The sequence below is a fragment of the Diceros bicornis genome, chromosome 23, assembly GCF_020826845.1.
Source record: "Diceros bicornis minor isolate mBicDic1 chromosome 23, mDicBic1.mat.cur, whole genome shotgun sequence".
NCBI lineage: Eukaryota > Metazoa > Chordata > Mammalia > Perissodactyla > Rhinocerotidae > Diceros > Diceros bicornis.
The window spans coordinates 12491687-12517501 of record NC_080762.1 but is presented as its reverse complement, the minus strand read 5'-3'; the positions used below and the strand labels follow the sequence as shown (position 1 = coordinate 12517501).

The following is a 25815-nucleotide window of genomic DNA, read 5'->3' as shown; positions in this document are numbered from 1 at the left end:
AGTGAATTTCTGGGACATACAATCATAATTTGGTTTGTAGATACAAAAAAGAATTTTAATTTGATTTAGTTATAAAGAGAAAATATCATTTCCTTTCAGCCAGTAATGATATCAAGATGATACGTAATTCCCTATCAGGTGAATTAGAAGTGAACAAATCATATTAGATGTATCGAGGTGAAAAGATGAATAAAAATAAAAAGATTTAGGCTTAGCTCTGCTTTGAATGCCAAAGACTAAGACAACTGTAATATTTTGGGTTTTTTTACAAGTGGATAATTGTATGTTTGCCTAGTATAATACCACCCAGTCCCTTTCGTTATTATTCTATTGCTAAAACAAATAATTTTATTTTAATTCCAGGGACTCAGGTCTATTATGACAACATGGGTCACTGTCTTCTGCTTTAGCACCATTATCTCCTTCACATCACCCAGCTCCTCCCAACTGGGGCCACTTGCTCCTCTCTGAACATAATCCACATCTTCCCAGAGCTTTTCTGAGTTCTGCTTGGAAGACGTCTTCTCCTTTCCCCTCATTTTTCCCTCTCAAAGCCCTCCCATCTCTCGAGGTCCATCTTCAAAGTGCAACCTACAACCTACCCTGGGAATGGACTGCCAGTTCTTGGGGGAGGCAACACTTTAATTCAGTCCTAAAGGATGAGTTAGAGTTACTCTAAGGTGCAAGGCTGAGCAGGGAGGGGAGGGAGGAGGTGTAGGGCAATCGTAAGCTTTGTTGGGAGAATGGGTTAATGAGCTAAAGAACAGAAGAGGGAAACCACTTGATATATGTCAACAAACTACCAACAGCTTAATACAGGCATCAATTCTGAGACTAGGAGTCGTAGGGAATGAGGTTAGAAAGGGAGCTAAGGATCACATTAGGAAGGCTGTGTATTTCATGGAAAATTTTATACTTTTTCAGTAGAAGATGGGGGACTCCGTAAGTGTATTGTGTAGAAAATGACATAGATTTGCAATTTGATACATACCTCAAAGCTCTCCAATTATAGCCCAAATCTGCCTTCACAGCTTTTATTTCTATTGCTGTAATATGAGGTCCCCAAACTCTCAGATAGAACTATCAGCTCTTCCCTGAACACAACCCATACCTTTCCCGCTTGATGAACTCACTCTGGAAAAACAAGACCCATTTTTCCTCTCCTCTGCAAAAATATATATAACATTCTTCCAAGAGTGGTTGTGAGGATTACCGAGCTAACATGTAAAAGCCCCCAGTTTGCTGTTTGCCACTTAGTAGAGACTCAATTTTTTTCCTTCGTCATGACACTTATCTTAATCTACTTCGAATTACAATCACATACATATCCTTGCTACAAAATTGCAAATTCCTTTAGGATAGGACTGTTTCTAAAAGAGTGGCTCTAACCTGGGGTAATTTTGCCCTTTAAAAGACATATGGCAATGTCTGCAGTTGTTATTGGCTCAGTTGTCAACTGTCTTGATTGTAGGATGCTACTAGTTAAACATCCCGTAATGCATATCAGACCCCACAAAAAAAATAATTACTCAACCCAAAATGTCAATGGTGCTCAGGTTGAGAAACTCTAATATAGCTCATCTTTTGTAGCCCAGGTAGCAATTAGCAGAGTTGCATATCATAGGAGGCATTCAAAGTTGTTAGAAATTATTTGAAACCCCTTTTCTGTAGGTAAATTTTATAAATCACTCTAAGGCAGTAAAAATAAAACTACAAATTTATGTGGTGTAGGAAAATTTGAGGATAACAGGTTTATAATCTTGATTAATTTGGGGAAAACAAATTTCCATTTGTATTTAGAAGTAACCAATTTAGAAGCTCAAGTTCTCTTAATCAGCAAGCTTTTGTAATGAAATGCAGCAGGATTTACTTTTATATCAAAGGAGCTGCCTTGATAGTTAAAGAATGCAACCAAATGCAATGAAAAGGTCACTGGTGAGCAGAATACAGTGCCATGGCTGCATCTAGGAGAGTAGTTCAGTTAATAATCTAGAAACTAGTGACAATTCGAAGAGAAGTTTAAACTTACTAGCCCTGAATCTCAGAATTTATCAATGCTCTTTACTTAGATTTTTATTTCAAAAGAATGAAGTGAGGAGTAAGAATCAAAAAAAAAAATTGTGATTAGAAAAAAATTGCTTTCTAGGTAATGCAAGTAACAAGTACTTAAAACTGAAAGGAAGAGATAAACTACTGATAAATGCACAGCATTTAGCCACGATGGTTAAGGACTTCATGTGGAGGAAGGGGAGGAGGTATAGGCCCAGGGGAATGAACCAAACCCAGAACCTCTTTCCCTAGCCATAGCCAGATCCAAATACCAATGACAGAGTATCCATGGGACTGGGTCACTCAGTGATTAGTGCATTTTCATGGGTGCTGGTGGATAAAAATTAAGTGTTACTATAGTCTATTTTCCTAGGACCCATGAAAATGCCCGAATCACAAAAATGTGTTCAATGTGTCTGTTTTCTTTTTATAAGTTGTGATTTTATTGGGTCAAATGAAAATCTTTGCTAAAGCCAAATAGGAGACACTGGTTTTTAACGGTATTCTGTATTCTAAAAGCAAGTTCCATAAAAACAATGATCCTGACGATCCTATTATATAAGGAAATAGTTCTTATCATCACTATTTTATTGCCAATAGCAACATATAATTCAAAGAGAAAAATGCTAGTTTGAAGATTCCCCTAAGATATTTTTTAAAAAAAGAAAACTAACTCTACTAATATAGCATCACTAGTGTTTTTATTTATCTCTCTGTTATAGGTACTGGTTCATACACTACATGGTGGGTGGGAGGCCGGGGAGTGCACACTCCTCCTTCTCCCAGATCTGAAAACAAAAGCCTTGAAGAATATGTTGCACAGGTCTTCTTTCCCATCCGTTCCTCCCCCGAGCATGGTCACTGCTTCTGTTCCAGGAACCACTGTTTTGTCCTATGCTAGTTCTCTTTGGAAGAGAGGTAGAATCTGCCAGAACATGATTTCTCCCTCAAATCCAAATTAGAGATTTTCTAAAGTTCTTTTTAACTGGATCCCTTTTTGTCTCCAAATAGTTCTGTGCTCATTAAATAGCTATCAGTGGACCCTCTGACTTAAACTGTTCTACTCACATCTTCCAAAAAGGTCTCTATCTGTCAGCTAATGAAAAACAGCTTCATTAGGCTTCATTAGACTATCCTGGCCGCTCCTTTTTGCTGTGTGCCTTAGCCTCCTGATGGAAGACTGCAGCCTTTCTTAACAGTGCCTTCCCCACACCAAATATTACCATGTGGGGTCAATACTTAGCCGGAGCAATGCCTTTCTGAAACGTCATCATGAATCATCTTCATCACTGTTCTGAGGACACACCTTTAAGGATTTTCCCCCAAACTGGATTATTTTGGGGAAAAAATCTTTTTTTCCACTTATCAGGAAATTATTTAGTTCCCTTCTTTCCACCAGCAATCATACTTTGACTAAATAAAAAATAAATATTATACTGATGTGAAGGAATACAAAACCACTCAATCTGAGGGGATGGGTATCAAAGGACTTGCTGTGCTCCTTTACAGGTACCAACTTCCCTGAGCAAAGACTTGCTGGACCATAGAGATCTTTCTGTAGTACGTTTCAGAAAGGATGATGTGATGTGTGCGATCCCAATTCAATGCATTGCGATGCTCCTTACCTACAGGGTCCACTGCAGTGCTTCTCGGTGGCATGTCGTCCTAATGATACTTGGATGCCCTACTTCCTATTACGGGTCTAAATAAGAGTTTTTCTTACTTACAAAGTGTCCATGCAACATACCATGGAATCTCCTTAATGTTTTTCCCTCAAAACATTTTTCTGATAGTCAGTGGGAGTCCAATTTTAGAATCTAAGGCTCTTGACTTATGTAGGTAAATTTGAAGTTTATTGGCACAAATGCAAATGTTATTCTATTAACGAATGGCGGTAATTCTTTTTTTCCCCTGCACCTAAAATAACGTGTTTTAGATTACCTGGTAATTAACAAATCTTGCACATAAATGCAAGTCAGAGAAAAACAGAGGAATATATTAGTTATAAGGCAGAGAGAAATCGCTTGAATCAAGAATCCACACTGGAGTCAAGATCCAGTCTGATAAAACATTCTGGAATACTGAATCTAGTCGTAAACTGCCTGCCTTTGAAAGCCGCTCCCCCCCAACCCCCCAGTGAGGGCCAGCACTGTTGCCTTTGCCTAGCGTCTAAAGCTTCTTTGTTTTGTTTCAGCTGGCAGGGTTCATCTACGCCTGTTATGTTGTGAAATGTATAACTGAAGAAGAGGACAGCTGTAAGTATTAAAGCTCTATTCTGTTTCTTTCAAGTTCAAAGCATCTTCTTTACTGCCTCCAACCTAGCCTTCCTACCTCTCAAACAATATTCCTCCAACACATCATTAGAACAGGGGATAAGCCATTTGTACCCATCAGGCTAAAATGTTTTTTGTAAAAGTATCCAGCATATTGAAGAAATGGAGAAGCACCCGTTTGGAAAACATATTTCTTTCTTTTTATTGAAAGGTACTTTTAAAGTCTATTCCTCTTATAACAATTATAGTAGGGAATATACAGGGGAAATTGGCGACGGAAGTGATTTTTAAATGTGGTTAATTTGACTGTTTTCGTTTTATAAATCCTTTATTAGGTATTGATAACTAATCAGTTTCACCCAGGACTACAAATCTCAGTAGTCAACAATTTGCAATAGTTCCTAAAATTCTCAAAAGAACTGATTTCAGATTAGTTCACGAAATTTTTCTTCAGGACATCAAATATTCATATTTCCTTTTTGTTCCTACAATTTGAAACAAATGGCTAGAACTCTATGTCAGAGTCTCAGCATTGAGTCCTACTGTTGGATCCCGAGTTTAGATGGTGATACCCTCTTACAAGCCTCCAAGTGGCTCCACTGTCCTCTGCTCTTCTGAAAATGGCAAGTAGGTTTCAATCCTTCCTTGCACCCTAAGAATCTGAAATAGGAGGACTGGAAACAGCACTTCTGTTCTCTGGGTACTATCAAGGATACTTACCCATGCAGATATATTTACTCTGAGGAAAAATCAGAGTTGGGAGTCATTTTTCTTGGTTTCCAAAAATATTCATAACGATTGGGGTTTTGACAGGGGCAAAAAGACAAGAGTCCACTGCTCCATTACAGGATGTTTTGAGGAAAAAATCCAAAGAGAAATATGTGTTTCTGCTTCACTTTACAATCACACCAGAAAGGAGGAGGCAGTCTCAGGTGATGAATTTAGAAGAGGCTCTTGTTCAATCACACTCATATATGATGGAAAATCAGGAATATACAACACGTAGTTTATATTATTTTTGTGTAAAAGGAAATGATGGTCCTTTAAATAAACATTTGTAAAATGCTCCTCAAGGTGTCAAGTGCTATGTCAGTCTTTAGAGATTATAAGATTAGTAATACACAATCTTTTACCTTTGGGAATTTGCCGTCAGTAGGGAAAAGCAAACACGTGAACAAGTAAGAATAATAAAACTCCATAGAGTGCATAGTGGGGGGAGATAGGAAAGAGACTAGGAAAGATTTCATAGAGAAAGACAGTCTTGAGCTTGCTGTTGAAAGATGAATAGATATTTTTTGGGTAGCTGATGTGGGAGTAAGGGAACCCAGGCAAAAGGTGAAAAGGCACCAAGGCATATCACAGCCCGCCATGTTGGCGGCAGAGCAGACAGATTAGTATGACTGAATTGCACCCTGTGCTAGAGGTGGGTACTCAGAGAAGATTGGAAAAGAGGGCATGGATGAGACAGTAGAAAATGGTTATGATAAAGAGTTTGAACTTTATTTTGCATAACATGATGGCAAATCAATTGGCAGGTAGTTTATAAAAAGAGAATAATATAATCAGAAATGTTCTTTGGAAAAATCACATTGGTATCAATACGAAGGAAAGACTTTGGTGGGCAGCAAGATTAGGGAAAGGGAGTCTAATTAGACACCATGAAAAGGACTGAGATATGAGATGATGAGGGTCTGGATTAACAGCAGTATTGGAGATGGAGAGGACAGATATGACATGAGACATGCTAAAATGAAGTGAGTAATGGGCTATGGATGGGTACTGAGTAAGAGACAAGGAAAAGACTGATAGATTCCTGTGTTTCTGGTATGAGTGAATGGGCAAATGGAAATGTCACTTAAGGAAAGTAGAACAGAGATGTGACGATTGGTTCAGTATGAACAAGTTGAGGTTGAGGTGCCTAATGAATATACAAGAGAAGGCATCTAGTAAGCACTTGTCTTATGCACAAAAGACTTAGTCAAAGATTAGGAAGGGTAATAGATATATGGATTTTATAATGTATGGACTCCACAAACTGTGTAGGTTCATTCAGATTTCACTATTCAGTGTCTTTGTGCCAGATCCTTGATGAAAGGAAAGTCTACAGGTTAAATTTCATACGGGCATTGAGCTTTCCTTAGTCTATAATGTTTGATTTCATTTCACAATGATGCCAGTGCATTTTTATCTTCAGAAAACACTGACACACCAAGTGTCCTAGACAGATAATCAGTATCTCTCCAGAATAGTGCCCCCCCAAGGGGATCTCAGAAATGCTAGTTCCATAAGATATACTACTCAAAAAAGATTCCAAAGCCAAGTAAATTTGACACTGAAAATTTAGAATTCACATTTACATATTAACATCTCTGAGAGTCCTGCAATAAAGAAATATGTTTGATTTTTCCTAATCCACAGTTTTGTTTTAGCCATATTATATTGCGTGAGATATAGGGAGGCCAAATGCAGATCAAAGGGAGAAACCAGAAGGAGTTTCAGTTTTATTATACTCATAGTTCCCTGGGGAGAACACAGCATGCCAAGCAAGGCCACTCAGGAAGCATCAGGATTGGTCACAGGGCAGAGAGAGTGCAGAACTGTGGGCAAGCGCCTTTATTGTTGTTTCCATGGAAATGAATGGGCGGGGCAGGGTAAGCGGGCTTAGGATTGGCTAGCTGTTTGAAAGTGGCATCCTGTGAAATTCGTGTTCACTGTAACTGTTAGAGAATATGGTTTGGGGCTATCTAAAGTTTCCAGATGTTTTAGGTGAGCTAGGGTTTCCTTGAGAACAGCCAGTGGTCATTTTGTAGCTGTTAAGGCATCAATTTACAGAAATTAAAAGTTTAGTTAATATCCCAAACCTTTAAACACAAAACGCTTTTTCACAAGAAATCTTCATATTCCAGAAAATTAGAATTCCAGGGAACACATTTTAGGGAATTTTGCCGTACATCAAGTTTTGGCCGAAGCCACGTAAATCCAAGGGGCAGTGACATCACAAATATCTTTTGGAAGATCAGGTTTATCTTTCAAGCGTCTAACAAACTATTTCCCAAAAGACTTCAAAAAATAATGCTTATGTCTTTATATGAACTTTGACCACAACCCCTTATCTGCCTTTATCAATCCAAAACAGAAGCAGACTTCTCATAGATAATTTTTCTAATTTTAGTCTTTTTTCTCAGTGAGTAAGATAGGAACTACTTTCATTTTTATATCCAAGTAGACTGATGCTTACCTTAGACATTCATGGGGCCACTAAACAGCCCGGAGGAGATGCTCATTTGGACCAGTTCTCTGTCCAGTTAGGTTCATTTACTTGTGGTCATTCAGACATAGATAATTATGAGTAGTTGTTGAGAACAATGCTTTGGACTGATATTTTCCACGTATTATCATTGTCTTGGTCACTTGTCTGTATGTTCACCTCCAGACACTGCTTAGAACACATGACTTCCAATGCTCAAGGGTAGAAAAAGTTTGCAAGTTCTAATCTGGAGTAATTATATTATAAAGAAAATTATTTTAATCCTCTGAAAGCATTCTGGCTCCATGAAAGTAAAACACACACACACACACACACACACACACACACACACACACAAATGATCTCAGAAAGTGAGCCCTGAAGTACGGAGAAAGTTAAATGTCTATGTGATCGGGGAAGGGATCTCTGTGTGTCTCTTCTGACTTGCCGTGGATTTGTGATGAAGCATCCTGATAGGAGTGCAGTGCAGGAGGAGGTGCTAGCTTCCTGCTTTCCAAATTCGCTATGTTTCCATTCCTAAGAGCCTCATGGGAAGAGAGGACAGTTTTAGTTCTGTAACTGCGCTGAGAATGGACTGTGGAGATAACGGCCCAATTATGGCAACTGAAAGATTAAAGTATTCTTGACATTAATATGAAGCTGACCAGCTGTGTGATCTGTTCTGATACTTCAGGCCTCAGCAGCAAGTGTAGCCAGGGAGCTTCAGAGGCAGAAACCTCCGGGGAGCTATGGAGAATGTTCAGGCTCCATGAGCAAAGACTCAGACTTAGACTCCAAGAAATAGCAATGAATCATCACTAACTAGAGGGAGTTAGACTGCAGGCATGTCAAATGCCTGAGAAGTTTTTCTCCCTTATTCTCCTTTTTAACAGTATCTCATTTACTTTTCTAGAGCCCAGTTTGATTAATATTTATATAGATACTTTAATGCAAAGTTGTATTTCCAAGGAAAAAGACTGGACCTTGAAGTTTACGCCTCTGACCCTTTTGTTATCTAAGCCAGAGCCACAGCCTGACAGGCTGGCTGTGCAAACTCACAGAACACCACTGCCATCTGCCGTGCCCACCAGGAGATAACAAGAACCCTCCTCGGAGCAGAGATGTCAAATAGGAAGATGCGGGCATGCCGGCCCCCATGTATTAGTCGCCTGGGGCTACAATAACAAAATACAACAGACCGAGGGGCTTAAACAACAGAAATTTATTTTCTCACACTTTTGGAGGCTAGAAGTCCAAGATCAAGGTGTCGGCAGGTTTGGTTTCTTCTGAAGCCTCTCTCCTTGGTTTGCAGACAGCTGCCTTCTCACTGTGTCCTCACATGGCCTTTCCTCTGTGATGCATGCCCTCTGTCTCTTCCTGTTCTTATAAGGACACCAGTCCTATTGAATTAGGGCCACACCCTTATGGCCTCATTTAACCTTAATTACCCCTTTAAAGGTCCCGTGTCCAAATATAATCATGTAGGGGGTTAGGCCTTCAACATACAAATCTGGGGGGGGACACACATGTCCGTAGCATCCCATATCCACACACACATATGCCCACACCATGTGGCTCCTGGATATTTGAAAATACCTATGGAGAACAGAGTGGGGCTAGCTGTGGCTCTCTGGCCCATCAAATGCCACTAGGTAAGAGGTTCCAGGCTGTAATGCTACCCGCCTCCCAGGCTCCATCTCCTGCCACCAGGCAGGAGTTCCTGGTTAGCATCTCCTGCTGTAGGTTGGGGTGATCTGCCTCCAGATGAGTAGCTCCTCCCCAGGAAAAAAGCTGAGACCCTACTCCAGAGGGTGTGCCTGGACACTTGAACCCTATTTGAGTGGGGCAACCATCACAACATACTTTTATATATTTTTTCGTGAAAAGGCAGCAAGGGATATGTCTTGGGAGAAAAGGCTTTCTCCAGGAGAGCAGGCATCCCTCGCTGAGCTGCATTGTGGCAGGGCTCTTCAGTGTATCGTCTGTTGCCAGCCATGCTGAGTTTTCCCTATGACCTCCAGTCTTTTCTATTTCTCTTTACTTGTTCTCTTTTACGATATTCTGTGAAAGAAATAAAATGTTCCGAGATTCCTGGTCTGGTGTGCCTTTTATTATACATGTGGCTCTTCTCTCACTTAATTCTCAGCTCTTCTGTCCCACAATCAGATGTCCACTTACAATGATAGAACTAAGAACTTATTCCTCTGCTTTGTTAGATGGGACAATTAAAAGGAAGACATCAAGTCGTGGAAAATATCACTAATCCAGAAGAGAAGAAAAATCATCATATGATTTCTCAATTTTTAATATGTTTTCTTATAAACATTTTGCTCAATAGTTAAACTAAAACTAAACATTGGTCCTCTAGAAAATGAGTCCCTTTTTCTAAGTAGTCACTATCTTTTCTAAAAGAGATTCAACGTACTTGCAAATGTTATTAATTATTCAAATCATCTGTGGAAAGACACAGAATGTTATTTAAAAAATAATGTCCTAAGGGGACTTATTTAAAAAAAAAAAATTGAAAAATGAACTCTGGATGTTTACACTTGCAGATACACACAGGCACGAACCTGCCAACCAAGCACAAATGCACAAAAACCCGTCCTGAATTCTCCAAAATCAACTGGCCTTGGGATAAAAGTCACAATCGATTGATAGAATCTTTCATTTCAAAAGCAAACCACAGGAAATTATTCACTTCTCTGAGGCTAATAATTTTCTGTTATTTTTGTTTGATTTTTCTTCTAAAGCCTGCTGGCCTGCACTTCTGTGTATTGAACTCCACGCTGTATGTTGTGATCATTTTTCCAGTTTGTCGGGATCGTGGAGTTTGGATGCAATTCTCTGACCACAATCATACACATTGTCACCTGGGGGGGAGGGAGGAAGGCTCTCCCTTTAAAAATACTTGTTTCTCCCTGTTTATAAAGGAATGTAAGTTTACTGCAGAGTGTAGAAAAAGTACAGACAAACAGTAACTCAAAGAAAATTAGAATGACCCCATAATTCTGAATTCTGGTTCTCAGGTAACATTTCAGCATATTATATATCTCCTAGTCTTCCTTCCTTCCTTCCTTCCTCCCTTTCTTCCTTCCACTCTTACTCCCTCCTTCCCTCCCACCCTCCGTCCTTCCCTATCTGTCTGTCTATCTATCTATCACTCTTTCTATCTGGTTGTTAGGGCCATACTATACATTCTGTTTGGTAACTTGAGCTTTCTTTCTTGTTATTTATAAATCACTCTTCAAACGTAACCTGAGGGATGGCAATTAGCAGTTCAAAAAAGGTGCCAAGTTCTTGGGTGCCAGGGTGACAGGTAGGGTTACAAGAATGATATGTCTATTGTGCTTTTCCTATCATTCTCAAGCAATCAACTGAAAGAGTAATATTTTGTTAGTATGTCATTGTTTCATTATCTCTTTATAAGACTTGTGTTGTGATTTTGAAGGTGACTGAGAAAAATAATCTTGTCCATATCTGCTAGCCTCCCACAAAACCAAAACTTGCCATTTCTTTCCCCATCTCTGAACAGAATCACATATTATTAGAGCCTGGAGCCCCCGACTCCGAATACTACTAATCTCTAGCTATGCTCTACAGAATCGTAGTGGGGCCAAGATAGAAACTGTCACCTTGCTCCTTTTCCAAACCCCCAAAGCACAGGAGCTCTGCATTTATTTAATTTTACCACCTTTTATTCTGCTTAAGATTTCCTTTGGACTAAGATACTGCAGAGTTTTAAATGATGGAAAACTACTGCCCACTGCTCTATTTCAATACCTTAATTTTATAGACCCATAAAAATTAAATGACTTGCCCAAGGTCACTGAGCTCATCCATGAACTTCTGACACCAATACAGCACATATTGACTCCCTCAGGATAAGAGAGTATTGGGGAACGCCATCAGGGACCACACCTGTCTTGACCACCACTATATCCTCAGCATCTAGGATATCTCCAACATGGAGCAGGACTTAATAAGTATCTGAGAAACAAATGAATCAATCTGTCAGCTCTTCACAAAGACTTCTTGGACTATGTGGAGACTGCTAAGGAAACATGACATTTCCTTAGACCCCAGTTCACTCTAAGTAAATGAATAACCAATTATAGGACCTTTTGTCATTTTCTAAACAAATGGAAGAAAAGGAAAAAGCAAAAAGTTATGCTGCCATATGTAAAAATAAAAACCTTTATAAATGATCAACACCTGACACAAATGCCTACCTACACATATGCCTCCTGTCAATCACACGCAAGTTCCCACCAGTGACAACAGCATTTCCTAACAGGGTGATACACAGTTTTCACATTGTCTTCCAAAATTAGCCAGCGCTGGTCTCTTTTTCAGCCTGCTGTTAAATCACTCCCTCTTGTGGTCACTAAGGAGAAAATATATGAGCTTTATTTTTAAATTTAGGTATTGTCAAAGTTAAGATATAGTCGAAGTTGAGTCTGATTCCTCAACAGCCACTAATTCTTATTTTCTCATAATTTCTCCTCCATTATACTATACTTCCTTTCACTCATAAAGACACACACATGCACGCGCGTGTGCACGCACGCACACACACACACACACACATTACGGTCATCTTTAAATAAATCAAATGTTCCCAAGTCAAAAATATGGGGGAAAGAAATTGACTCATTCTCTATCCTCTGTTGATTCAGAATAATCAGGACCGTGTTTCTAAATCAACGTTGAGGTGACACAGTTAAGACTAGTAAAGGAGGACCTTTAACTGGGGTGTAATAAAGAAGGTATTTTATGCAGAAATTATTTCTGGTCAGGTGAACTGGAGTCATCCAGTAGGTGAAGACCACCCAAGTTGTTTTATTCAGCCTCGACAGAAGAGAAAGCCAGAGCATGTGAATGGAAGAAGTGGTGACATTTACAGAAATGATTAAAAGAAAAATCTCCCATTTTGATTATTCTGCTGCTTCTTTCAATTCTGCAGATACCCCATCCCCCCGTAATGGGTGCTCTGTAATTGTTTCCTCCCCATCTTTCTCTAGACTCGCATTGATAACCATGTGAGAAAGAAAGCAGCAGCTAAGTGGCAGAAAAATAGGATGCTTTTAGCACCAGAAGGTAGATATACATGCTCACAAAATAAAGTTGCTAGGATCCCTTAGTCCCATCTTGAAAGAACAAATGAGAACAAGACAAAGAGCTGGCGCAGGAAGCAGAACTCTGAGACCCCTCCCAAGCAGAGACGTGCCGAGAAAGAAGACTGCACATTCAAAGTTAGTCTTTTGATAAATGATGCTGGCAGGTGTCCAATTCATTACGTCCAGTTGTGCTTTAGTTTTGGAAGTGGCATCTAATAGAAACAGAAGGCTGGGCTTAGCTATCTCCTTCTTCGCAGCAGGAGAAGCGAAACACACTGCACCTCTAAGGATGGTCACTAGGTATGCGGAACAAAAACATCTGGGCTGAGCATCCTTCACACAGCGCTGAAAGGGTGTTTCGTAAATAAACGAGCGAGCGTGAGGCAAACCCTCCATCCTGTGTGACATTTAAACGAAGCTGCTCTAGCAGTAGAGACTCTGGGAGGCCTTCGCTCGGATTGGTTGGCATTGTGTGGCAGGGAATGAAAGAGAAACAAACTTAAAGCTCACAGGAGGTGCGGTTTGTTTAAATAATAGAAAGTAATTAGGCTGAAGACAAAAATCAGTGATGGCATTTTATAATTACAATTAATTTAAAGGTTAATTTCCTTTGGTGCTAAAATCTTATTTAAAACATTTACCAGAAAGGAAATTAGGATGTTACTATCAAGAGGCATAGAGCGCTTCTGGGAATCCATGCCTATTATCACTTGAAAATTAGGTTAGGCTCAAAGTGGGAATTTCAGTCCGTTTTTGTGTATAATAGATGGTGGTCAGGCCTCAGAGTTAGCGGGGTTGGCTGGGGCAGGCAGTGCAAGATTTGCATTTTTTGTTGATTTATAGGATTAATTGCAAATGTTTCCAACAAAAGAGCCTAGTTTATACATGAACAATCCCCACAAAAAGAAAATTGGATATGGATTGCTGCTTCTGTAACTAATGAAGCTGATGTTAAAGGAATTCCCAAGAGCAGAGAGGCAGGGGGAAGCACAGACAAACACCCATGCGCCTTCATCACCGAAGTAAATCGAATGGGGCGACAGTATTTCTGTTGGCTCCAAACCTGTCAATCCTATTCCCCTCTCCCAGGTCCCACATTTTTCATCACTGTTTACCAACTGGGAATTGTCATGTCTCAGGTTCCAAATGCCGTATATATATGTATCCTATTCAGCAGCCCTTCTCCTTGGAAACTTGCTTAGTAAAATCAATGCATAATAGTAACAGCCAGAGGAAATGAACTCCTCTGTACTAATTTTTCCCATTCACTCTACCTTTGCAGATTTGCTCATTTTAAATATTTTATGGCCACCATTGGGATACAAATCAATGCCAGAAATATGGAATTGCACAGAATCATAGAGCTATGAGCAATATTAGCAATCATCTACTTTAATCCCCTATTTTACAGTGGAGGAAAGGAAGGCTCAAATTGACTTGCTCCAAGTCAGCCATTTAGAGACAGAACTGGAAGTGGAAGTTAAGCCTCCCGATTCCAAGTATACTGTCCACATCACTGTGGTGTTCGAGACAGATTATTTAACACATGTTGATGGAGTAACCACTCTATGGTAGGCTGTGTGTTAGTCACGAGAAATGAGACAGGAAACCAAAGAGATACTGTCTTTGCCTTCATGGTTCTTCCAGTCCAGCACACAGTTCACACGAGGAATCATACTAACGCGTAATGGGCGTTTGGACAAAGAGAGGCGGAGGGGCGGTGGAAATGCGCCCCAGGGGCATCTCCTCCAGTTAAAACGACTAGGAAATTCTTCCCTGAGGAAGTGACATTTCAGCTGAAACCTACAGGATAAATCAGAGGGATATTTAGAATTTAACAAAAATAAGTGTGCCTTTTTTAAAAACTTCTTTTTTGGTCTATACGTATTGACCAAATCTACACAGTGATTCACACAGGAGTAATCTTAAGTGTTTTTAATGAGCTCGATATAGCAAATCTAGTTTCAACTTTCCCGAATATCAATAAAAATCTTAGAGTAACCACTGGACATTCTCTTTCCTGAAACGGCAACAGTCATTCTAAAAAGATGATTAATTTAGCCTCAGGAGTTTTGTGATTTTCCTTTCTGCAGGTTGCAAAATGATGCAAAGATTATGTTAGCAAAAATTACAAGGCGAGGAATATTTCTCTACTGGGTGGTTATAGCGTGTGTGCTTTAGTTTGTATTTCCCTAAGTATGCATACGTGGATGTGCCCACACCCTAATTAAAACCACTGCATTTAAATGGATTGTGCATTCTAAATATATGCTGGATGTCAGCTGAGAAGACAGACCCGATCATGCCTAACTAGCTCACCTATAGCTTGTAATAAATGCTCTCTCCAATTTTGGTTGAAAGGCATGTCATATATAATTGAAGGCAATTCTAACAGGGAAAACAAAACAAAGACTGGTGAATCTAATCCATCCAAATGGCATGGCCGGAAGTGAGCCCAGGTACCCTTAAGGTGAAGTCTGCTTAGTTATTTCATCATATTCTGCATGCTTCTTCACATCTATCCGCAGTATTAAAGATATCCAGATACATAGTTTTCTGACTCTCGCTTTCCAATTTCTCAGCCGTCTCTGCTCTTACCATCCTCATCACCACTCGCTTCATCTACCAGCTTGATTTCCCTCATCACGGAGGCTCATTTGGATCGCCTTCATTATGGAGAAAGGAGGCTTCCCCAAAATCACCAATTCTAAAATTCTCTGCCTGACTGTAAACTCCCATCTTTTCTCCCATCTTTCTCTTTTGCCTCCCTTCTGGAGAAATTTTTCTTCATCTATATTTAGGAGCATCCCTCCACTGGAACCTTTGTTTTTCTTTAGATCTTTGGGTCTTTCTACTCATCATCTATCTCCAGGATTAGTAACGGCATTGATGCTCTCACTGGCACCCTTGGTTTCCTTCCTTGCTTGCACTTTCTTCATGCTTGGGTTTTCGACATCCATGCCTATTGAGGCTCACATTCAGTTTCCCCACCTCTAATCCTGGGTTGCTGCACATTGCTGAGGAAAGTCAGTAAACCCGGCTGGATGCTCTCTCCTGCAGAACTATGCTTCCACTCCTCTGTTGTTGACATGCGACAGGACCTGTTCCAAACCTTTCCAGGCTTCTTAAGCCTAGTGCTCAAACCTGAGAACATCAAAGCTATCAAACATAAAGTCCTTCCATTTCTCCCTTAGAACCTGGACAGTTCTCTACATTGGCAATTATCCTTTTGTCTCCCTGCAACCCTGCACAAATCTGAGAGGAACAGTTAAGCTTTTCCTCTCTGAAGTAATTGTTCCACCAAGATTGACCTCATCCCCGCTGCATAATCCAGGAGGATGAGCTCTCAGTGTCTTTATTTTTACCCATTCCATTGGAAACATGTTGGTCAAAGCCTCATAGACCACAAACAAGGCCAGTCCCAGCCTCTCTCTGTCCTTTCAAACAATATATAAGGTGATTTCCAAAAATATTTAAAATATGGAAACTCAGTTCTGTGTAATTTTTTTTAATATGAAATATCTTCCCTTTTTTTTTTCTATATTATGCCACATAGCCTATTCCTGTTGCTTGTCAGACCACAGTTAACCAACTAAATGGGCATTTCAAGGGTTCTCATAGCCCTACCTCAGCTCTCCTCAGCTTCTGCTGCTGACTTCTATAATTACGTCATTCTACACGATGTTCTAGTACAAAGTTCTCATCCTCTCAATAAAGAACTCAATATGCATTTTAAAGCATAATTCACATTCACATCATTCTCTTTGTATAAATCCCTTTCAATAAGAGATGAGATCCCGAATCTATCCATAGTGTATCTTTAATATATCTGCGTCTAAGTACGACACACATGTGATTCTCTCAATAACCCTATGAAGTTGAAACTGTTTTATCATCCCCACTTTACGGAGGAGGAAAGTAAGGTTCAGAGCAGTTGTGACCTGCCTATGCGTACGGTGCTGCTAAGAAGGGAAGGCACAACTGGAGCCCAGGTCTTCTGACTCCAAAGCCTTCAATCCTTACGCCACTTCACAGCTTCTCTCTGATGTATCCAGTGGTGGCTTATATTATTAGAAGACTATTCAACAGCAAGATCCTGGTCTCAGCAGAGAACCTGCACGTGCTCCTACAAATCTCAGCTAAGGCATTACCCTCTCTGAGAATCGGCAGAAATAGGCAAGAGCGAAAAGACAAAACAGTTTATCAAGTGGAACTTATATTTCATTTTTTATTAAGTTTTTAGAACCAAAAGCTTAAAGTGATTACTCAAACTATTTCAAACTAAAGAAATATATTATTTAGTATGATACTATTATAGTCATTGCTTTTCACTTTCATTTTTTAGCATTTATAAGTGTGTCACCAAGTTTAAAATATTGACGATCTGGTTCTAATACAACAGAGAGAACCATGGAAAATAGGACCCTAAGACCCTGAGAGAATACATTTGCTGAACAAGGTTAGGAAGTGAAGTATCTGCAGCGATTTCACTAGTAAGCCTCATTTCATTCCCTGCACACTTCACCTGCCAGGAGCTCTGTATAGTGTAACACGTTAGTGAACTTTCAGGCAACAGCCGGATAAAGTATCCCTACAAACGGTTGTGTTTCCCTAATTAGAGACAAAAATAGTTCAGAGTCCACTCAGGGATGTTAGCCCAGACCAAACACCTCAAGCTCACACAACAAGCTGATTTGTTGCCACCAAACAAGTGTGCGTGAGAGGAAGGTGGTTCTTTTGAATTGGGCCTATGGTTGGTTATGCTCTAAATTCTTTTTGTGCAACTGGAGATAAGTACCCTTAAAATTCTTACCTGCAGAGATAATGGATATACACTCTATTTTCATAGCCCACACAAGCTCTTTCATGTCTTTCAATGAGTTCTTCTAAACATTTAGGTGAGCTTTCTGTGAACTGCCTTTTAAAATTTCCCCTCATGCTCTTTTCCAGCTCTGTCTCCAAAAGAGAGTATGTTGACTAGTGGCTTTGTCGTTAATAACCAAGGTACAATTTTATATTACAATACCTCACTGCCAACATGTGTTTAAAAAGGCAGTTTTAGGTTTGCTGAACTCGGTGTTCATGATCAAAAGGTTTATACAAAAGGGAAGCTCACAACAGGGAGTGTATTTTAGCAAAGAATATTTATTCAAAAAGTATTTTTCTCTTGGTAATTTCTAAATTCCACTATTATTAATGTTATTAAATCATAGTTATTAAACTGATATGGCACTTTACTAATTTAAAATAATTGGACCTCCCCATGCCTCTATAGGTCAATAGATAGAAACACACCCACATCACAGATAAGAAAATCAAGGTAAAGGGGGTGGCACAGTGGTTAAGTTTGCACGCTCTGCTTCTGCAGGTTCAGATCCCAGGAGTGGACCTACGCACCGCTTATCAAGCCATGCTGTGGCAGGCATCCCACATATAAAGTAGAGGAAGATGGGCATGGATGTTAGCTCAGCACTAATCTTCCTCACCAAAAAAAAAAAAAAAGAAGCAAAGGCAAAGATTAAGCAAGTACAAATTATATTTTATTTTGTCACCTTCCACCCACTTGTTTACCTCTGTTTAGGATGCTATGAACTGACCAGAAAAAGACAGATGTTTTTCCTACTAATTATCAACATTTGCAACACTTGATAGCATTCAATGAACAACCATCTCACCCTAGTCATTTTGACGCTAAAGGATGTCCTAGCCTCTTTCCTTCCACTCCTCCAGGCCAAAGAGACTACAGTGGTGACCTCTTTCCATTGACATCAGAAAAGCTTCTTTTATCTCCCAGGACCCAGGCAATAAATAACATTCTAGATCTTCTGTAAAAAGTCTTCTCTTTAATATCATTCAAGGCCTTATGGAGGAAAGGGTAAAAAGCACTCAAATTTCACTTAGAAATATTACCAGCATCTCTCATGCTCCAAGTAATTGCCTTATTTTTCTTTACAGCCTATAGGGTCTACAGAGTTCATTCAGTAAAGACATATTGAGGGTCTTCCATGAGCCACACATTGTCCTGGGTTCCAGGGCTACTGTAGTAAAGAGTAGTAAGCAGTAGATCTCAGGCAGATTACATTATAGTGATGGCATCAGCAAAGAAACAAGTAAACTTATAATAGCTCAAGAAGAGATAGGTTGCAATGAAGCACAATAAAGCCAAGTGAGGAGAAAGAAAGTTCTCTCTAAAATCTCAGCATGTCCCCAATTCACCTTGCACTGATTACAGTTACATTTCCCTTTTTCCAAGTGTTTCCTCATCCTTGCCACATGTATGTGCCTCTTATAACTTACCTACTACATCTCCAAATGAAGCCAAACACCAGTTCACTCCTGACATTCTTTTTTGTTCTGTTAAAGGCAGCATCGTTCCCCTAGCCAACAGATTTCTAAGAGTCAGCTTTAAGTCTTGCCTTTTCCTTCCCTTCTCCCATGTTCAAAAACTTGGCATGTCCTCTGTTTTCTACCTTTCTCCATTTATCTTGCACTTATTGTTATCTTTCCTTTCTTATTCTCCTAATTCTAATTCAGGCCTTCAATAATTCCTCTGTCTTTCACATTTTCTGATAAGCATTGAAATAACATAGACAATAGCCAAGTGGCTATAAAGAAAACATCCCTCTTTACTTTGAAAAACGTCACTGTAATCAGAGTTATACAAGATGGGGCTGCGAATATAAATAATTTTCAGAAGAAAGGATTGTTTAAATATTTATATCGTGTCCTGCCTAAGTTATCAGATACAAAGGAAATCAACTAAACCTTGAAGGATGCTGGCCTTATCCCCTCTTAAAGATATGTTACAGAAAATCAAAACATCTCGTTAGTAACTATAACCTGCAAATCCAGCACAAGTGGTCTTACTTCAATTATTGTTCCCATCAGAATATACCTAGAATACTAGATTGGAGATGGAAAGAAGATGAAAGATTAAATTTTCTAGAAAGAACAAAGGAAAGATGCTGAAGAATAAATAACAAAGGGATGCATCTACAACCAATAGAAGATTCAAACCAAGAACTCAAAAACTTTTGTTAAATGACTAGTATTAAAAGAAAACAAAAGCCTAAAGATTTTAGATTTAATCCAAAATGTGATGTAAAACCTTTGATAACCTTCCATGAATTTACTGGAATGGCATGGGTAAAAAGGAGAAATCATTTTTTCAATATACTTAGAAGGGAAAGAGAATACCTGGCTACTAGTCCCATCCTCAGCTGTTGTGTGCCCCCAAGCAGTCAAGCAAACCTGTATTTATCTGTAAAGTGAAGATAATTATTCCTAACCACCTCACAGTAATATTGTAAAGATAAGTGGTATCATCTTTAAAAGGCTTTAGGAACTATTAAGTATTTTGCAATTGTCAGGAATTTATTTTATTTTTATTTTCAGGAATTAAAGAGATTTCTGATTAATAAAAGGTACTCTTTTCTAAATAATGCAGAGATGTGCTATGAGCCAAACATCTAGATGCCATCACAATTACTTGGAGAAGGATCTATCAGATGTTTCATGACCTCTATTGCTCAGAAGTTTTACAGTATGCAGTAGCCTCTTTAGAGCCTAAATAAATGTGATTATGGAAATGGAAAATAGACCAAAGTGATATTAAAGGTATTCTAAAAATGTAAGCTTACCCAAGTAATTCAATTTTTTGAAAGAGATAAAAATAGTTTCTTCTGCTTCTGCTCTCCATCCACACGGCTCCGCAAAGAGTTCCAGATGGGGTTGAAGCCCCATTCTGTAAAATATGCTACCTACCCTGACCACCGTGATCCTAACTGTAGTGGTCAGTTGGATCCAGCTTATTCCTATTCCTCTCCCTCAGGTCTTTAGGAAGATATCCAAGCAATTAATGAGAATGAATGAATGTGGAAATTGACCTTATGTATTTCCTTAGCTGTGAACTCAGGCATGTATATAAAATATACAGGAAACATGCCTTTTGATTCTGGTTTAAATTTCAATGCCCCTTTATGAATAAAATGGTAAAATCCATCCTGGTTACCTTTAGATCCTCTTCTTTCCTCATCTTGGTTCTGAGTCACCTACTGTTGGATCCTCTCCCAGAGCTCCAACTAATCTGAATCATCAGAATGATCAGAATAATCGCAGTCCTTCCATTAGAGATTTAGTGCTATTCTCCCCCATTGGGTAGTTGTAGCCAGCTCTACCAACCCACACACCAGACAGATTATGGCTAACAAGAATAAGCCCCAGATGACTCAAGCTCCATTCACAACCCGTGCTCAAGACATACCTCGTTTCCCTTCTGGCCTTTTTTCATGTCTTAGGAAAGTATTCTTTGCTCCTGACTCAAGCTTTATTTCCCATTTGGGGTCCTGGTTTTATCCACTGATCTTGAAGATGCATCTTGATTTCTTCAGGTTTTCCCTTGGTTCACTCCACAGTCTTTGGCTTATAATTACCATCTGGTTTTTTCTGCCATCCCTCTCAAACCCACAGAAACAAGCTAAGGGAATATTTCAAAACGGCAACACTAATAAACCTGAACTCCACTTGGATCTCAATTTCAGTGGAGGATACCTTACTGTTTACATCTCCCCTGATCTTGATCTAACCTACTCCATTCTCCAGCACCAGGGTGGGACCACCCTACTGAAAGGGAACCTCAGAACAAGAGAACTCTAATGCTGTGAATACCTCTCAGCAAACTAGTCCTTAACTAAGTCTCAATGTTGATGAGAGTGAACCCAAATGAATGGGAATTTAGGCACTGTCTGCAAGGAATCCCCGTCATGGACAATAATTTCTCACAACACTAACTTTAAATATAGTCACCATGCAATTATTGTACAGCTCTTCTGATACCATTTATATTAGGTAATTTGCAAATGTGGGCAATTCAGAAAATAAAAGAGGTTCACTCTCTTTTAATTCATCTTCTATAAAATATACTGGTATGGTTCTATAGTTGTCCCAAATTAAACATTTTCTGTCTTTCTTTCTCCTACAATGCATGGCTTAGAAGAATTATAAAGAAAATCCTGAATTTTTCAGGGGCTTTTAATTTTCTCCTTCCACACCATATATCTCACCCAGAGCTCTACATTCCTTATCTTTTTTATCCTCACAGTAATTGTATGAGGTAAGTATTATAATTCCTGTTTAAAGAGATGTTAAGTGATTTGTCTAATGTCACACAGCTGGCAAGTGGTCAAAGCAGTATTTGAACCCTGATTCTTCTAACATCAAGATCTCTGTTATTTTCACTATACTATTCCACTTTTGATGAGATGAGAAATTCTGCTTCGAAAAAAGAGTTTTCACGATAAAAAGAAATGAGATATTAAACCATAAAAAGACATGGAGGCACCTTAAATGCATATTACTAAGTGAAAGAAGCCACTCAGAAAAGGCTACATACTGTATGATTCCAACTGTATGACATTCTGGAAAAGGCAAAACTATGGAGACAGTAAAAAGATCAGTGATTGCTAGAGATTAGGGGAGATGGAGGGATAAAAAGGCAGAGCACAGAGAGTTTTTAGGGCAGTGAAACTACCCTGTATGATACTAAAATTGTGGATACATGTCATTATACTTTTGTCAAAACCCATTGAATTTAAAACACCAAAAGTGAACCCTAATGTAAACTGTAGACTTTCGGTGATAATGATGTCTCAATATAGGTTCATTGATTGTAAAAAATGCGCCACTCTGGTGTGGGATGTTGATAGTAGGGGAGGTTGTGCATAGTGGAGACAGGGCACATAGGACTCTCTGTAATTTCTGCTCAATTTTACTGTGAACCTAAAACTGCTCTAAAAAATAAAATCTATTAAAAAAAATTTTCCCTACTAACGAACAAATAGACATCATGGACTTTATGTTACTTCATACCTTGCTCTAATTTCTACCATAGCACTTAGGATGTTAAGAAGAGAACAGAGACTATTCAAAGCTAAACCAATAAAATAAGATACTAGTAAAAGTAAAGACATCTTCTGACATCCTAACTCAGTCTCTATTTCCCTTTCTTTCTCCTTCCTGTAGTCTATCTTGTCAGCCTTCTGTTGTTTTGCCTCTTTTATCCACACCACACAGCCTCTATATCCAGGAGGGAAAGAAAAAACAAAAGCACAACTTTTTCACACTACCTCTTAGTATTAAGTATTCCAGTTACTATTGCTTCCAAAACTTCGTGGTGTGAACCATTTATTATGCTCATGGATTCTGTGGGTTAAGAATTCAGACAGGGCACAGTGAGAATGGCTTGTCTCTAATCCCTGATGTCAGGGGCCTCAGCTGGGAAGACTCCAAGACTGGGTTGACTCAATAGCTTGGGGCTGGAATCATTTGGAGGCACTTTTTATCACATGTCCAAAGGTTGATGCTGACATGGGATGGGACCTAAGCTAGCCTGTCAGCTGAAATACATATCTATGGGTTCTCCATTGGTCTCTCCATGTGAGCTAGTTTGGGCTTCCTAGTTTGGGTATGGTGGCTGTGTTCCAGAAGGGAGCATCCCAAAAGAGCAAAAAGAAGTGCTTAACATATGATCTAGCCTTGGAAGTCACATAGTGTCACTTCTACCATACTCTATTGGTCAAAGTGGCCACAAAGGTCTACCCAGGTTCAAGAGGAAGGTACATAGACTCAAACCACCAGATGGAAGGAGTGTCAAGGTCACATCACAAGCAGATATGGAATAGGGGATATTGTTGCAGCCGTTTTGGATAATATAGTCGACCACAGTAACTCTCATTATATCTTATTGTATTTTAAATATCTAGGTATGTATTGCATTTCAATGTCTGGGTAGACTTTGCTTCACATCTTTATTTCTGATTGTCTATTTCAGATTATAAACCGCATAATGGCAGGGACAGCTGTGTTGAGTTAATTTACATGAGCCCAACCATAGCACCTTGTACTTGATAATCACAGTACACAATATTATTACTAGTGCTGCAATTGCTGATAGATACACGCATTTGAGCAATCATTATTTTTTACATTTGTAATGTGTTGCAGAAAATTTCCACACTAACCAAAAAGACATATAGTATCTTTAATGTGCAAGCGAATTTTATTGCTCCAATAACGTCTTGGTTGCTTGAGAGGAGTATATAATTCCTTCTTCCAAGTAAATAGATTCTTGTAAAGCAATAATTGAATCACACAGTTGACGGGGGGGAAATCACTACCTTGAAGGAATTATCTTTTTTCCTCCACAATTAATCACTTTGGGTTTAATACATTATTAAAAGGTTTATATTAGTAATCTGTATGAGATCTTGAACGTAAATGTTTCTCTCTTCTGAAAAGTTAACTAATGAAGGCAATTGTCCCTTTTCAGTTGATTTCATAGGTGGCTTTGACTCTTACGGCTATCAAGGGCCTCAGAAGACATCTCATTTACAACTACAGCCTATGTACATGTAAGTACTTTACTTTGGAGATGTTCTTCTGGGATACTAAAAGAGGATTAAGTAAATGTTATTGTGGCACAAAATAGATGCATGCAACTTTCGTTCAGTTATTTACGCCCACTATTTTCTCTTCTATTAATATTGTTTTGATTGGGATAATTCTAATAACATTTTCTTCATAATTTTATTAAAATTTAACTTAGAAATGCCATCTCTAAAGTTACTTTCAGTCATGGTATCAACTACATGGCTAAAAAGCCTGTATAATATACTACTTCTTTCCATTACCCAAAAGTTGTATATTTTGAAAGTGATATAACATTCTAAGTAGTTATATGTAACTATATAAACCATATTTTCTGGTTTTCTCAGGATAGCCTCAGTTTACATGTGTTACCCTGGTGTATATTACCAGCAGCCCTATTACTCTCAAAAGTGTTCTCATTTGGATGATAAATGATAGGTTATCACCCTAGTTATGTATAGTGTAAAAAATATCAAAAACTGAGCAATAATACTCTTTCTTTACCATTTTTCTGATGTGAAAAGTAAAAATGAAACAAGAATATTAACCCTGAAGCTTATCAGACCCTTAAATCTAGCACTCAAGAGAGCAGACATACAATCAGAGCCTGATTTTTATATCTGTGTTTAGGCAAATTCCCTTGGATAACAACTGATAACAAATTCTATATATCAGCATCAAGTGATATGCTGAATTGCAAGCGAAGATCAAAATAGAAAGTAAGATTCCAATTCATTTTGAAATGTGAGCTTCTCTCTTTGAAGATATGTGTTTGTCGTCGTTGTCCTCCACCATTGAATCATTTTACCTTTTAATATGGTTAGTGTGTAGGATAATAAACGGATTTTTGGAGTATTCCTCCTCCAGAGAGATTAGTCTTTATATAATGCTTTTAAACTTCTCTTTAAAAAGGGAATGATCTACGCATCATGCCTGCGTTTTTCTTTGTGTCTCTGTGGTTCCCTGGAAACATTTGGTAACACCACTCATAAAAAGACTTTATCAGTTCAGAAATTAGTCGATGCTGTATGTCATTCAAAGCATTCCCTCTGTAAACAGTACCTCACACAGCCCCTCTTTTACACCCCACCCCCACCACTACCCTAATTCAGGCCTTCATTCCCCTAAGTTTTTAAATCTCTTTCTTATTTTGGAACCCCTATCCTGTTTTCCATATGGCTGCCAAATTAATCTTCCTAAAGTACCACTCTGATAATTTCACTCCCCTGACCCAAAACTATCAATGACTCCACTCAACAATGTCCAAACTCCTTACCATAGCCGGCAAGTGTACTCTGATCTGGCCCCAATGTTCTGTGTAGATATTATCTCTTCTTTTCAACCCTTAATAACTTTTGAGTCCCAATCATACGCAGATGATGCTGAGAGAGGCTAGAAAAATGTAATAATGAATAAGAACTGCTGCATAAATAGTCTGATATCTCCCCTTAGCCATTTTTTTTTCCAGGAAAGCCAGAATTCTTGCCTTCTGCAAATATGACATGCATTTTTCCAATTGTCCATGCTGTTCTCTTGACACCAAACATCTTTTTTTCCAAATTCCACTCTTTGAAACCACACTATCCTTCACATTGTATCTTAAAATATACTTCCCTTATGAAACATCTCTTAATCTCTTTTTCTCTATTTCTCTTTTTTCTTTTGTCCTGTACTATAGTTGTTTTCTATTTATACTATACCT

General features: G+C 38.8%; 1 protein-coding gene across 1 annotated transcript in view; it reads left to right on the top strand.

The window, feature by feature from the left end:
* NKAIN2 (sodium/potassium transporting ATPase interacting 2) overlaps nt 1-24101 on the top strand; it is a 157803-nt gene extending 133702 nt beyond the window's left edge. The window contains exons 2-3 of the mRNA XM_058566365.1: nt 4244-4304; nt 24016-24101. Of these exons, the coding sequence (XP_058422348.1) occupies nt 4244-4304; nt 24016-24101 (147 nt within the window). The remainder of the gene's footprint in view (nt 1-4243; nt 4305-24015) is intronic.
* The last annotated feature ends 1714 nt before the right edge of the window (nt 24102-25815 follow it).